Genomic DNA, 15,402 nt, shown 5'->3' on the forward strand with positions numbered 1-15,402 from the left:
AAGACTTGGTTCTCCCTGGAGCCCAGGAGTGCTTGGCTGCTAACTAGAAGGTCAGCAGTTGGAACCCCCCGGCCGCTCTGAGTGCAAAAGATAGGGTGGTTTACTTCCGTAAGGATGACAGCCTTGGAAATCCTATGGGGCAGTTCGCCTCTGTCTTCTAGGGTCACCATGACTCGAAAGCAGTGGTTTTTTGGTTTTGGTTCTCCACCCTTCCTCCAGTCCTTCCTCCTCCAGTCCCTTACCAGGCAGCTTCCTCCCCCTGCCCCACCTACTTCCCCCACCCTGGAGGAAGGAGCCTGGGCTGCTTCTCATCAGCTATGTGACTTTGGGCAAGTTCTTTTGCCTTCCCTGGGCCTCAGTTTCTCCACTGCGAAAGGGCTCCTAGGAGAACTCTGCCTCCTCTCCACCAGAGCCCACCCAGCTCCTCCCATTTTAATGAGCTTTGTACCCATTTGCAGCCGCACATCTTGGTTCTCAGATACATTTTTAAGATAACTTCTTCACCCCAGTGCTCTTGTAATTATGAAATATTTACAGTCCGGAAAAAAACAGAACTCAAAGGGCTCATACGCCCGCCCCCCCCCCCCCTTCAGTGGCTCAATAGGTTGGCAGCGGGTGGGGTCAGTAACACTGGCTGGTGGAATATTCCATTTGGGTGGGGTGGGGAGCTCGGAGATTCGCGGCAGGTAGCCCCATTGGAGGCCACTGTTTGAGAAAGGGGGACTGTGGGACCAGTCCAAGGCCAGGAAGGAGGGAAGGGGGATCCCTGAGTAGTCTGAGGAATTGATTTGAATGGAAGATGGGGGGGGTGAGGTGGGGGTGTGTGTGGGGGCAGGTGGGTCCCCATGAAAGATTACTGAAGAGGAGGAGACAAGGAAGGTAGAAAGGTCTAGGGACTTTGGAGACAGGTAAATAGGGAGCTGAGATCGGAAGATAGGAGGGATTAGCCCAAGTCAGGATCAATTTTCCCACCCCAAGGGACCGTGTCCTGCTGGAACAGACCGCGGATGGGAGATGGGGTGGAATCTAGCAGGAAGACCCTGCCATTCCAGTGGACTGTGCCACAGACTAAAGGATGGAGGGAGGATCTTCTGGAATAATCCACTTAGGTAGGGGAGAATCCCAGTCGAGGGTGGATTAGAGGTAGCGCCGCAGAGTGACTCACTGGAGCTAAGGCAGTCCAAGATCTTTGTTTTTGTAATTTTTTTCCACCTAACGAGTTAGGTGGATTGAAGATGACGGGTAGCTAAGTCCATTGGAAGTTTCCGCATTTTCATTACACCGGTCTGTACCAATGAGGAGGAGGAACGGGGTGTTCTTGTGTAAGGGACGAGCGTCCTAGGGAAGGGATCACCCCTCAGGTAAATGGGGGGGGGGATGTGTGTGACAGAATGAAAGATTAGATAAATCCAACGAGAGGATGCAGTTTTGTTTTGCCAAAAGAGTGAGAAGGATGTCCTGCTGGGCCCGAATTTGTGGAGTCAGGTGCACAGGAAGGCACCCTTTCCATTCCAAAGTGCAAAACCAATGGGCTGGGGGAGGGGGTGTCCCTGTTCGAATGTCCTACCAGGGGGAGTGGAGATCTAAGTGGTAACTAGGCAGGTTAGTAGGGAGGTTACCAAATGCCTGTTGGAGCAGCCCCAGTCCTGGGTCGCCTTTGCCCCGAAAGGGACCGGGAGGGGCTATTTGGGTCAGTCTGGGCAGGAGATTTGCAGAGAGAAGGCCAAGTCGGACGTCGCAGCCCAGACAACTGTTGGGTCAAGGCCCAGAGAACCCTGAGGCTTCCTATTTCGCGGGCTCTGCTTGGGGCGCAGGCAGTGCCAGGGGCGTGACCGGGCATGTGGGCGGTGCCGCGGGTGGTGCCGGGGGCGCGGCAGGACATGCAGGCGGTGCCAAGGCTGTGGGTGGTACCAGGGGCAGTGCGGAGGGCGCGGGCGGTGCGTCCCGGGCGCCGAGCTGGGTGCGCACCTCCTGCAGCTGCGCCCGCAGCTCCTCCAGGGCGCTCTGCGACGGCACCGCTTGCACCTGAGCCTGCAGCGCCTCGAGCATGAGCGACAGGTGCTCCACCTCGTCCTGCAGCGCGTCCCAGGCGGCGCTGTGCTCCAGCTGCCTGTGGCGCTGGTGCTTCTGGTGGCGCCAGTACTCCAGCACCAGGCAGCCGCTGGCCAAGAGGAAGATGGTGGCCTCGCCCAGCAGTTCGGCACCCAGCTCGGCGGCCGCCTCCTCGTTCAGCGGCTTGATGGCTGCGCCCTGTAAGCCCATAATGCGCATCTTGGTCCGCATCTCCACCCAGTGGTACACTGCAGGGGAAGACAGGGGTCAGGCCGCGCTCAGGGAGTCCCCTGCAAGCCCCGCCCCTCCGTGCTTCGGTATTCCGGGGGGGGGGGGAACAATGGGCCGCCGCAGCCAGAATCACCAGGGGTGGGTTGGGGGTGCGGAGGGAGCTTTAAAACAAGACCTGAGCCTGGCCCCACTCCAGGGATATCAAGCCACCCACCCTAGGGTGGCTCCGAGGGCGTCTTTTAAAAGAGCCCAGAAGATTCTGAGGAGCCGCCAGGGATGAAAAACCCAGCTCTGGAGGGGAGGTGCTCAGACTAGGGTCACAGGACTTCCAGGAGCAAAGTCCACAGAAGGTGTAAAGCTGGCTCTCGCTGCTCCTTCCACAACCCTCTCCCCCGCCACCCCTCCAGCCCAGGGCCAGCCGGGCTTCTCCCTCCTCCCGCGAAGGAGGAGTTGGCAGTTCTGGGCTCCAGAAGCGTGTGCACTGTGCGGGTTTCAGCGCTTACCCCTTCCTCACCTAACCACTTACGTAAACAAGGCTTCTCAGCCTTTGTACCGTTATAAACTCAACAGAGGAGTAGAGTTGATGCTGGACTTCTGGGTGGATTCGAACCGCCAATCTTTATGTTAACCTTTACGTTAGCAGTCAAGGGCAAACTGGTTTAGCACCCAGGGACCTTTTGACTCGCTCCAGGACTCATTAATATTCACCCATGGATTCATGCACTGATTGGGTGGAAAAGTTCCATCCAGCTCATTGCAAATGAATTTCTGATAACGTTTTATATTTCCTCCCCTCCAATTATCCGCCATAGCAACCACACTCTGATCAATAATTACCCTTTCTTCCTTTTAGTTAGAAAACTAAAACTCGTATATGGGGGAAATAGAAGAGAGTAAATTGAAAAACGGAAGTCTGCCTTCCCACCTCCACCTTTCATCCTGCTCCTCAAAGATGAACACACTTTGGATCTTTTCTGCGTTTGTTTCTTCTACTTTAACCTTATGATAACAAATAGTAAGTTTATCCTTCTACTTCTTGCTTGACTAAATTGAATTTTTAAAAATATTGTGTGTTGAAATGGCAAATGTTTTGTTATATATATTTTTACCACAATGACAAAACATTGTGACTTGATTTTCCACTGCCACCTCCACGATGAAATATATGGAATACTCTATTTCTTTCCCTCCACCTTCCCAACTTTTACAAAAGATTTTTATCTTTATTTTTTACTGTAAACATTTTAAATAACATGCCTATTGCCTCAACTTCCACACCTGTACCTGCAAATATATTAACTGCCCTCCACTCTCTTCCTGCACTTCACCGCCTATGGTCCATCTGCTATATTATTATTTTTACCACATCAAGGTGTCTTAGGTTATAAGTTTTCAGTATTTCTTCCATAAGCTGAGTCTAAAAATAAAAATATAGAGCATGTTTAATATTACGATTATGTAAACACTAATCACCAGGGATCCATAATGAAGATGTAATTTTATTTCACTAAGTCAGTGCTATTTGAAGCATTACCATTAATTGGCAGCTCTAAACATTCACCAGTTGTTTCACTTTGTGGCACATTTTAGTTTTCTCATCTTTAGACCTTGACTTTACTGTATGAAGCTTTCAGTTTTCCCCGAGTGGTGTTTCTCAAACTGCGAGATGTGACCCACAAATGCTTAACTTACCATGTAACCAAGATCATCCAGCATCTTGCTCCTGTTCTTTTTATAAAATAGTTGACTGTGGATACAGTGCCTGCTCTCTAGGCTGAGGTGGGGCTGTCCTCCCAGGATATCTTCAAACTGTTCTCCTTCACACTGTGGGAAACCCATGTCCTCCTCTTAGTCGAATTCTACTCCAGTTTTTCTGAAGTTTATCCTTAAGTACCTTTTTCAGAAAGGATGCTTGGTAGGTAAGTGTTTTGAATCCTTGCATGTTTGAAATATATTTTTCCACCTTCACAATAACCTAGATGATAGTTTCTTGGCCCAGAATTAGAGGTTCAAAATCACATTCCCTCCAAAGTTTGGAGGCCTAGTTCCATTACCCAGAGTGGGGAGAGGTGCTTTTCTTCATCTCTTTGGCACTGACATTGCACTGAGTGAGTCTCTCTCATTTCCCATACTTGCCACTCTTCTGTCAGAACCCAGTTCCCCTCTTTAGTCCTAGGAATATTTCTTGTCTTATGCATTTCCTCCTCTTCCTTTTCTCTCTGTACTCTTCTAGAACACTTCCCAGTGAGAGGGTGGCTGTCCTGTACTGACCCTCCTTGGGTCTCGACTTTCCTGTTTATCCATCACTCTTCTTTGCTCCATATTTTGGGCACTGTCACTAATTTTCCTTTCAGAACTTCTACGATTTTTTTTTAGCAACCATGTTTATAATTTTCATTAAGTCTTCCTTTGAAACAAATTTTATTATAAAACATTCCAAACATACAGGCAGGTTTAGAGGCTCCACTTATCTGTATCGGATCTGCATTTTGATAAGTGAATTGATTGCAAATGCTGAGTGTGTGGTCAGTTATGTTAGTCATGCTAACATGAGGCTTTGGAGCAGGGTACCTGGCCAATGCCAAAATCAAGGCAGGACCAACTCTGGGGGCCAGCTCCCAGGAAGTGTCTCTTCTGGGACCCTCTACTCGTTCCTCTCCTCCCCTACAGCCACTGCCCCAGTCCAGCCTCTCTTCTTCCACCCAGCTGCTGTCCCAGCCTCCTCCCTGGTCTCTCTGCCCCAGTCTTGCCCCCATCAATCCAGCCCCCTGACAGCAGCCAGAGGGATCTATCTAAAGTGAAAATCTGACCCTGACCTTCCTCCTGCTCAGAACTGGCCATGGCTCACAGTGCCCTTGGAATAAAGGCTAAAATTATTAGCATAATTTTGAAGACCCCTGTACATCTCTCCAGACTCATGTCTAGAATGAACTAGCTTCTCCAAGGCTCCCCAAGCCTCTGCTATTTTCATAAAACAAAACCAAACCCACTGCTATCGAGTCCATCACGACTCATAGCAACCCTACAGGGCAGTATAGAGCTACCTCATAGGTTTTCCAAGGCTGTAATCTTTACAGAAGCTGACTGCCACATCTTTCTCCCGAGGAGTGGCTTATGGGTTCAAACCACTGACCTTGCAGTTAGCAGCGGGGTTATCCACTGTGCCGCCAGGGCTCCTTACTATTTTCATAAAAAAAAAAAAATAGAGACTGTTTTATTGTCTGTCTGTAATTTATCTAAATGATTCAGCAGACACCACGCAATGGAGATAAGCTTTGGTTCCTTTGGCACTGCACCCTTGGGGCAGGTACTTAAACAGCAGCAGGACCTAGATCGAGAAGACTTGCCAGAAGGTCAGTCCAATTTGGGAAGACAGGAAGCGGAAGTCCATACTCCAGGGCAGGCCAGGACAAGCTTCCCTTAGATGAATGCGAAGGGTTGAAGAGGTATGTAAAAACATCCCAGCCTCTGGTGTGAGGAGCCCTACTGGCTGCCCCGATGGGCATGGTCAAGGTGAAAACCCTGGGACTGGTTCAACAAGGCAGCTCAGTGCCCAGGTCCTGGGCAGAATCCACACTTCTCCCTGAAAGAAGGTATCACAACCATCATTAAACAGCAGGCAGATGGTCTACTCTAACCTTGACCTGGGAACGAGGCAAACTCAATCTGGGTCAATTTCAGAATCAGTGTATCAATTTACACAAAAGCTTTTGAAATTATAACTGGGATTAACTTGAATCTATAAATCTGTTTGGAGAGATCGGACATCTTTACAATATTGAATCTTCTAATCTGTAAACATGGCTCTCTCTCTTTATTTTGGTCTTTTACATTTTATCTGAATTATGCTTTGTAGTTTTCAGAGTCGAGGTCTTGCATATACCTAGTTCAGTTTGTTCCCATGTATTAGGTATTTGTGGATACTATTTTGAATAGCATCATTTTAAAATTTCATTTGTTTGATAATAGGAATGAATTATTTCTCTATATTGACTTTGTATCCAGTGACATTGCCAAGTTAATTTTTATTTTTTATTAGTTCCTGTAGTTTGTAGATTCTTTTAATTGTATATATATAATTTTGTTGCTGTTGGGTGCTGTCTAGTTGATTTTGACTCACAGCAACCCCACGTGACAGAGTAGAACTGCCCCATAGGGTTTTCTTGGCTGGGATTTTCCCAGAAGCAGATCACCAGGTCTTTATCCCACAGAGCCACTGGGTGGGTTTAAACCACCAAACCACCAACCTTTCAGTTAATAGCCAACCCCTTAACCATTGTGCCACCAGGGCTTCTTACATATACAACCTAAACAAAACAAACACAACAAACCCATTGCCATCCAGTTGATTCTGACTCACAGTGACCCTGTAGAACAGAGCAGAACTACCCCATAGGGTTTCCAAGGAGCACCTGGTGGATTTGAACTGCCAGCCTTTTGGTTAGCAGCTGTAGCTCTTAACCACTACGCAACCAACCTAGTCATCTGTAAATAAGAATTTTTTTTCCTTCCTTTCCAGTTCCTTTGCCCTTTATTCCTTGGCTGCTTTGCAATACCAGAGAAGAAAGTATGATATTGCAGTAGGTTTTTATCAAATTAAGGAAGTCCTGTCTATTCCTAGTTTGCTGAGAGTTTTTATCATGAACGGGTGTCTGTTTTCATCAAACAATTTTTCTGCACCTATCTAAATGATAGTAAGTTTTCTTCTTTTTTTCTTGTAAATATGGTGAATTACACAAATGAATTCTCTTTAAATCCACACTTGGATTTCTGAAGCGGAGCCTGTTTGTGTGATGTATTTTCCTTTCTATATATCGGTGGATTTGATTTGCTAATATTTTGTTTAGGATATTTGTGCCTGGGTTCATGACAGAGTTGGACTATAATTTTCCCTTCTTGCAGTCATTGTCACGTTGGGGTGTCAAAGTGAGACTGATTCATAAAAGAGGCTGGGTGTGTTGCCAACTTTTGTAATCTCTATGGGAAGAGTCTATGAAGGGTTCGTAGTGGATTGGAATCAACTGTATTGTAAAAGTATCAGTTCATCCACAGATTCATACAACAGCAATGCGAGTCTAAGCAGGTTCCCTTAACTGACTTAAAATGTACATGGATTACAAGGCCAAACTCAGGTTTATCACATGATACAGCAACGGCGCTCCCCGGTATTCACCCAAATGAGTTGAAAATGTGTGTCCACATAAAAATCTGCACATGAATGTTGATAGCAGCTTTGTTCATAATTCCCCAAAACTGGAAGCAAGATGCCCTTCAGTAGGTGAATGGGTAAACAAAACAGTGGTACATCCATACAATGCAGTATTATTCACTGATAACTGAAGTTATCAGTGAGCTCTCAAGCCATGAAAATACGTGAAGAACCCAAAATGCATATTGCTAAGTGTAAGGAGCCAGTCTGAGAAAGCTACATACTATATGATTACAACTAGATGACATGTTGGAAAAAGCAAAAGTATAGACAGTGAAAAGATCACTGGTTGCCAGGGGCTGCACAGGGGCAAAGGATGAACAGGTGGAGCCTAGGGCATTTTAAGGGCAGTGGAACTGTTCTGTGTGATACTGCAATGGTGGACACCTGACATTCTGCATCTGTCAAAACCCACAGGACTGTACAACACGGAGTGAACCCTAATGTAAACTGTGGGCTTTAGGTCATAAAAATATATCAATATTGGTTCATCAGTTGTAACAAATACACCACACAAATGCTAGATGTTAATGATAGGAGCACTGTGCACTGTGATGGGGGGAGAGGGAGGCTATGGGAACTCTGCACTTTCTGCACAATTTTTCTTTAAATCTAAAACTTCGCTAAAAAATAATAAAATATGTTTAAGAAGTAAAAACAAGTGTATGAAAATACAAAGGGCCAAGAACAGCAATACCAAAGAAAAACAAAGCTGAAGTACTTCCACTATCAGATATAAAGCTATTAACATCAAAACTGGGTGGTATTTACACATGAATAGACAGGCCAATGGGAAATAGAGAATCCAGAAACATCCACACACATAAATCTTGATGCCTACATCACATGATACATATAAATCAGTTCCATAGAGATGGTAGATCAAAACATTAAAGGCATAAAAATAACACTTTTAGAAAAAAAGAAATTATCTTCATAATTTTGAGTTCAGCAATATTTGTGAAAGAAAAGATAAAAAGCACTAACCATAAAGGGAAAGTTTGATATATCAAATACATTAAGAATTTTTGTTCCTCAAAAGACACCTTCAAGACAGTGAAAAAGACTGGGGAAAGACATATGGAATACAGTTGACAAAGAAGATTCAGGATATGCAAAGACCTTCTGCAAATCAATAAGAGAAAGACAGATAACCCAACAGAGAAGGGCCCGAATCACAAAAGAGAGCAACAGTCCCTGGGTGGTGCAAATGGTTTGCACTTGGCTGCTAACCTAAAGATTGGCAGCTGGATTTTGATCAAAGAGTCTATAGAAAATCCTGATCAAAAGGGGGGAAATGCAAAACAGAATCTCAAATTCACATGCATGTCAGACTTTCTGGAGCCATGAAGGCTGGATGAATCCCCAAAACTACTGCCCTGAGAAAATCTTTAAACTTTAAACCAAAAATATTTCCTGAAGTTTTCTTAAAACCAAACAATAGTTTAGTAAAAAAATGTCTGCCTTGAGCATTATGCTCTTTTTAGAACTATTTATATGGGATCAAAACTGACAATTGCAACTTGAAAGTTTAGATAGGAACCTTAGGGGGCAGGGAGTTGATGTTAGTGAGAAAGGAACAATTTGCTAAAGGAGGGTGAGGATGGTGCACAACTCAAAGAATGATCAATATCACTGAGTTCTACATGTAAAAACTTGAATCGGTGTATATTTTGATGTGTATATTCTTAACAACAACAATAAAATAAAATAATTTAAAAAAATGTTGGCGGTTTGAACCTACCCAGTGGCACCAAGGAAGAAACAGGTCTGGCAATCTGCTGCTTTAAAGACTGCAGCCCAGAAAACCCCATGGAGCAGTTCTACTCTGTAACACATGGGTTCTCCTAAGTCACAAATCAACAACAACAACAACAAAAAAAAAACAGGCCATCTGAATGGTCAACATACTTCTGAAGAGATGCTGAACTCTGTTACACATCAGGAAGATACAAATTAAAACCACAAAGAGAAAGCACTACACACACATCTGAACGGCTGAAAGAAAAACCCAGACATCCTAAGGGCCGCAAAGGATATGGTGCAATCACATTTTGGAGGAGAGTGACTGACAACACTCTTTGGAAGCTGGCTGGCGGTATGCAAACACCCTGTGACTCAGCAATTCTGCTCACGAAGGTACATGCAATGGAAACGTGTGCATACGTACCAGACATATACCTGGATGTTCACAGCAGCTCAACGTATAAAAGGTTCAAGACAACCCAATACGATGGGCAAAAGATACATACAATGGAACTCTTGACAGCAATGAGAAGTGAACAGCAACTACACACAACAACCTGGATAAACCAAAAACCAAAACCCAGTGCTGTCGAGTCGATTCCGACTCATAGCGACCCTATAGGACAGAGTAGAACTGCCCGATGGAGTTTCCAAGGAGCGCCTGGTGGATTCAAACTGCCAACCTCTTGGTTAGCAGCCGTAGCACTTAACCACTACGCCACCAGGGTTTCTACAACCTGGATACGTCTCCCATATGTAATGTTAAGTCAGAGAAGCCACACACAAGAGTTCACGCTGTGACGTCCCATTTATGTAAAGTCCCCAAACAGGCAAACTTAATCCACGGGGTTAGAAGTCAGGATGGTGGTTTCCTTGGTGGCAGGTGGGGAAGAGGGGACAGTGGCTGGAAGGGGGGTACAACAGGGTTTCTGGGGGTCTGGTTAGGTTCTGTTTCTTGATCTGGGTGACTCCACATTTTGCTCTCACCAAAAAAAAAAAAAAACCCATTGGCATCGAGTCAATTCTGACTCATAGTGACCCCACAGACAGAGTAGAACTGCCCCACAGGGTTTCCAAGGAGCACCTGGTGGATTTGAACTGCCGACCTTTTGGTTAGCAGCCGTAGCACTTAACCACTATGCCACCAGGGTTTCCACATTTTGCTGTAGGCATATTTCAATGAGAAGTTTTCATTGACTCAAACGAGCCTGACTTCCAAGTTGTCAGCAGCCTTCCAGGTCTGTTCCAGGTGAGTTTCACTTGCAACGACTGGTGAGACTAAAGAGAATCAATGCTGCAGTACAATGCCATTCCACCAGGCTGTCTTCTCTTCCTTGCCCTTGGACTGAACTGTGTCTCCCCAAAATACGTGTTGGAATCCTAACCTCTCTACCTGTGGAGGAGTCCCTGGGTGGCACAATCGGTTAAGTGCTTGACTACGAACTAAAAAAGGTTGGCAATGCCAAACCCACCCAGAGGTTCCTCGGAAGAAAGACCTGGCCATCTACTTCCCAACCATCACAGCCATTGAAAGCCCTACGGAGCACAGTTCTACTCTGACGCAGTCAGGGTTGCTATGAGTTGGAATTGACTCCATGGCAACTGCAAATGGTTTTGTTTTGTTTTTTATACCTGTGGATGCAGCCCTGTTTGGGATAGGGTTTTCTTTGCTATGTTAATAAGGCCACGTCGGTGTAGGGTGTATCCTAAACCGAATCACTGCTGAGTTATAAAAAGAGATTAGACACAGAGACACTCACACAAAGGTGAAGGCAGATGCCAAGCGAGGACTGTCAGAGGACCACGGAAGGCTGGGGCTACAGAAGTGTTGGCAAAGACAGGAATCTTCTCCCAGAGGTAAAACCCTGAACTTGAATTTCTAGCCTCCTGAACTGTGAGAAAATAAATATCTGTTCTCTAAAGCCACCCATCTCTGCTATTTCTCATCCTTGCCCTTGGGCAGTGTTATGGATTGAATTGTCTCCCAAAAATATGAGTTGGAATCCTAAACTCTATACCTGTGGAGGAGCCCTGGTGGCACAGTGGTTAAGCATTCATCTGCTACCCAAAATGGTTAGTAGTTCAAATCCACCAGCCACTCCTTGGAAACCCTATGGGGCAGTTCTACTCTGTCCTCTAGGGTTACTATGAATCAGAATTGACTCGACAGCCAAGAATTTTTTTTTTTAATACCTGTGGAGGAGGCCCTGGGTGGCACAACCAGTGAAGTGCTTCTTGACTACTAACTAAAAAGGATGGTGGTTTCAAACCCACCCAGAAGCTCCTCCTTATAGCATCACTACAAAACTAATACAGGCAGCCAGACTTGACCTTGGCACCTTGTCAAACAGGCCTGAGGCTGCTAATTTCAAGGTGTCATGACTGTTTGTTCTCATTCTAGCTTTCTGCCAGAATCAATTTAACCTCCTTCTTGTGAAATAACACCTGAAAGAGAGACTAGCCAAGACTAAGAAATCTTTTCTCCCAGCGACCTAATGATGCTCGCAGACTTCGGCATGGGTGGAGGGAGCATGTCCACAAAGGGACCCTGAACTCACTCCCTACACTCTCTGAGAAGTCACTGAGGGTCAGTTAGAAGGCGAAGAGGATTCAGGGTACAGGACTCGGGGGGCATGGCTATGACTTGTGCTGAGGGAACTCAAAGATGATAACAGCACATTTCTTCCTTATTTTAATGAAGGCCAAAGATAAAGAAACTGAAGATTTTTATCAGCTGCTGCAGTCTGATATTGATTGAACATGCAATCAGGATGCATTGATAATTACTGGTGATTGGAAAAGGAAAATTGGAAACAAAGAAGAAGGCTCGGTAGCTGGAAAATATGACCTTAGTGATAGAAATGATACCAGAGATCACATGATAGAATTTTGCAAGACCAATGACTTCTTCATTGCAAACACCTTTTTCATGAATATGAATGACCACTATACACGTAGGCATCTCCAGATGGAACACACAGGAATCAAATTGACTACATCTGTGTAAAGAGATGATGGAAAAGCTCAATATCATCAGTCAGAACAAGGCCAGGGGCCGACTGTGGAACAGACTATCAATTGCTCATGTGCAAGTTCAAGCTGATGCTGAAGAAAATTAGAACAAGTCCACAAGGGCCAAAATATGGCTGTAAGTATATCCCACCTGGATTTAGAGACCATCTCAAGAATAAATTTGACACATTGAACACTAATGACCAAAGACCAGACGAGTTGTAGAATGACATCAAGGACATCACATATGAAGAAGGCAAGAGGTCATTAAAAACAGAGGGTTTGGAAAAAGTGAGAAGACAGGGTACAAGGTCAACACACAAGAATCAGTCAGGTTTCTATTTATCATCAGTGAGCAAGCAGAAAGGACATTAAGGAAACATTATCATTTACGATAGTGTCTAAAAGAATAAAAAACCAAAACCCATTGCCATCAAGTCGATTCCAACTCATAGCAATTCTACAGGGCAGAGCAGAACTACCCCATAGGGTTTCCAAGGATCGGCTGGTGGATTTGAACTGCCGACCTTTTGGTTAGCAGCCGAACTCTTAACCACTGCGCCACCAGGGCTTCAAAAGAATAAAGTACCTAGGAATAAATTTAACCAGGAAGGTGAAAGACTTGTACACAGAAAACTAAAAAACATTACTCAAAGAAATGAAAGAAGAACTAAAGAAATGTGGAAGGACATTCTGTGTTGGTGGATTGGAAGGCTTAATATAGTAAAGATGTTAATACAACCCAAAGCGAGCTATAAATTCAATGCAATCCCCATCACAATTTCAACAGCCTTCTTTGCGGAAATGAAAAAGCCAATCCTCAAACTTACATGGAAGGGCAATGGATGCTGAATAGCTAAAGCAATCTTAAAGAAGAATAATTATGTCGGAGGACTCACACTTCCTGATTTCAAAAGATATTATAAAGCCACAGTAATTAAAATAGCCTGGTACTGGTATAATGGGATAGAATTGAGAGTCCAGACATAAATCCATGAATCTATGGTTGGCTGATTTTCAACAAGTGCCAAGTCCATTCCATGTGAAAGGAAAAGCCTCTTCAATAAATGGTGCTGGGAAAACTGGATTTCTGCACGCAGAGGAATGAGCCAGGATCCATGCCTCGCACCATACACAAAACCTAATTCAAAATGGATCAAAGACCTAAATGTGAAGACTCGAACCATAAAATTCTTAGAAGAAAATATAAGGGCATAGCTGCAGAACCTAGTTTTTAATAACTGGTTATCAGATATGACGACAAGAGCATAGGCATCAAAAGACTAAATAGATAAGTGGGACCTCATAAAAAGGAAATGCTTGTCACTGAAGGAGTTTATCAAGAAAGTGAAAAGACACCCTACAGATTAGGAGAAAATTGATTTGTACCGCCAACCATTCGGTTAGCAGCCGAACACGTTACCCATTTGAACCACCCAGGGCCTCTCCATGATCTTCTGGCCTGACCGTGGTCTCCTCTGCTCAGTAAGTTCCTCCTTTCCCAACCAACAGGGGGGCTGATCTGCTTTTTTTAGCAACTCATTTGCATGAGAAAAAAATGATTATACATGTGGTGGAAACTGTTCTACATGAAGAGATGGAGACATAACCAAACTGCAAACAAACCAACTGTAGAAGGCCATTTTTGCGGCAATCAGGTAAACTGGAATATGGATCATATTAAGGAATTAACTTTAAATATTAGGGGTGGTAATGGGTTTGTGGATATGTAATAATTATCCTGATTTTTTAGATATGAATGCTGCATTTGGGGGGCTAGAAGATGATGTATGGCAAACAGAAACCTGTACACCAACATCCATAGCAGCACTTTTCACAATTGCCGAAAGGTAGAGACAACCGAAACGTCCATCAACGGATGAATGGATAAACAAAATCTGGTACACACATGCAATGCACTCCTACTCAGCCATAAAGAGCAACGCAGGCCTGATGCTTGCCGCAACACGAAGGAACCTTGAAAACATCATGCTGAGCAAAACAAGTCAGTCACAACAGGACAAATACTGTATGATCTCACTTATATGGAATAAGCAAAGACACAGAAACCAAAGACTATTAGTGGTTAGCTGGGGTGGGAGGGCGGGGGGAAGGGGAGTTACTGCTTAGGGGTAGTGAGGTTATGTTAATGGTGGCGGAAGGATTGGAAAAGGGTAGCGAGAATGGTTGCACAGCTCAAAGAATGTAATCAATGTCACTGAATTGTACATGTAGAAATTGTTGAATTGGCTGATGTTTTGCTGTGTATATTTTCACCACAGTAAAAGAAATTTAAAGAAGTGAAAAGATAAGCCACAGTCTGGGAGAAAATATTTGCAAATCATATCTCTGATAAAGAATTTGTATCCAGAATATACAAAGAGCTTTTAAAGCTCAACAATAAGAAAATAAACTACCCAATTACCCTGGGCATTCCATCAAAATAGACATTTCACCAAAGAGGATATATAAATGGTAAATAAGCACATGAAAAGATTCTCAACATATTAGCTATTAGAGAAATGCAAATTAAAAGCACAATAAGTTAGTGTTTCACACCCACTAGAATGATTACAGTAATCAAAAATAACAGACGATACCAAGTGGTTAAGAGGTTACAGAGAGTAATGGAAACTCTCATATATTGTTGACATGAATGTAACTTTGGCAGTGTGTGGAGGAGGGCTGCCCTGCCCACCTGTTCACCTGCCTGGCTCTCTTTTAAAAGCCACAAAAAACCAAACCCGTTGCTGTCGAGTTGATTTCAGCTCCTAGTGACCTTATCGGACTGAGTAGGACTGCCCCATAGCCTTTCCAAGGAACAGCTGGTGGATTCCAGCTGCTGACCTTTATGGTTAGCAGCTGAGCTCTTAATCACTGCGCGACCAGGGTTCTGTTATAGGGGCAGGAAATAAACTTGGGTTCCTTTGGCATCATTAATTACACATTTTTAGCTCCTTGGTTACAGCAAAGGAGCCCTGGCAGTGCAGTGGTTAAGTGCCGGGCTGCTAATCACAAGGTCAGTGGTTTGAACCCACCAGCCGCTCTGAGGACCAAAGGTGTGGCAGTCTGCTTCTGAAAAGATCATTGTTGTTGTTAGGTGCCGTCAAGTCGGTTCCAACTCACAGCGACCCCATGCACAACAGAACGAA

General features: G+C 44.6%; 1 protein-coding gene across 1 annotated transcript in view; it reads right to left on the minus strand.

Annotated features, from left to right (window-relative positions):
- Positions 1-589: 589 nt before the first annotated feature.
- Positions 590-15,402, minus strand: part of OPA3 (outer mitochondrial membrane lipid metabolism regulator OPA3) — a 98,846-nt gene continuing 84,033 nt past the window's right edge. Inside the window, exons 2-3 of the mRNA XM_064293829.1 lie at positions 3,976-5,866; positions 590-2,300 (exon numbers count right to left, since the gene is read on the minus strand). Coding sequence (XP_064149899.1) covers positions 1,786-2,283 — 498 coding nt within the window. The 5' untranslated portion in view covers positions 2,284-2,300; positions 3,976-5,866 and the 3' untranslated portion in view covers positions 590-1,785. The remainder of the gene's footprint in view (positions 2,301-3,975; positions 5,867-15,402) is intronic.

The sequence above is a fragment of the Loxodonta africana genome, chromosome 11, assembly GCF_030014295.1.
Source record: "Loxodonta africana isolate mLoxAfr1 chromosome 11, mLoxAfr1.hap2, whole genome shotgun sequence".
NCBI classification, from domain to species: domain Eukaryota; kingdom Metazoa; phylum Chordata; class Mammalia; order Proboscidea; family Elephantidae; genus Loxodonta; species Loxodonta africana.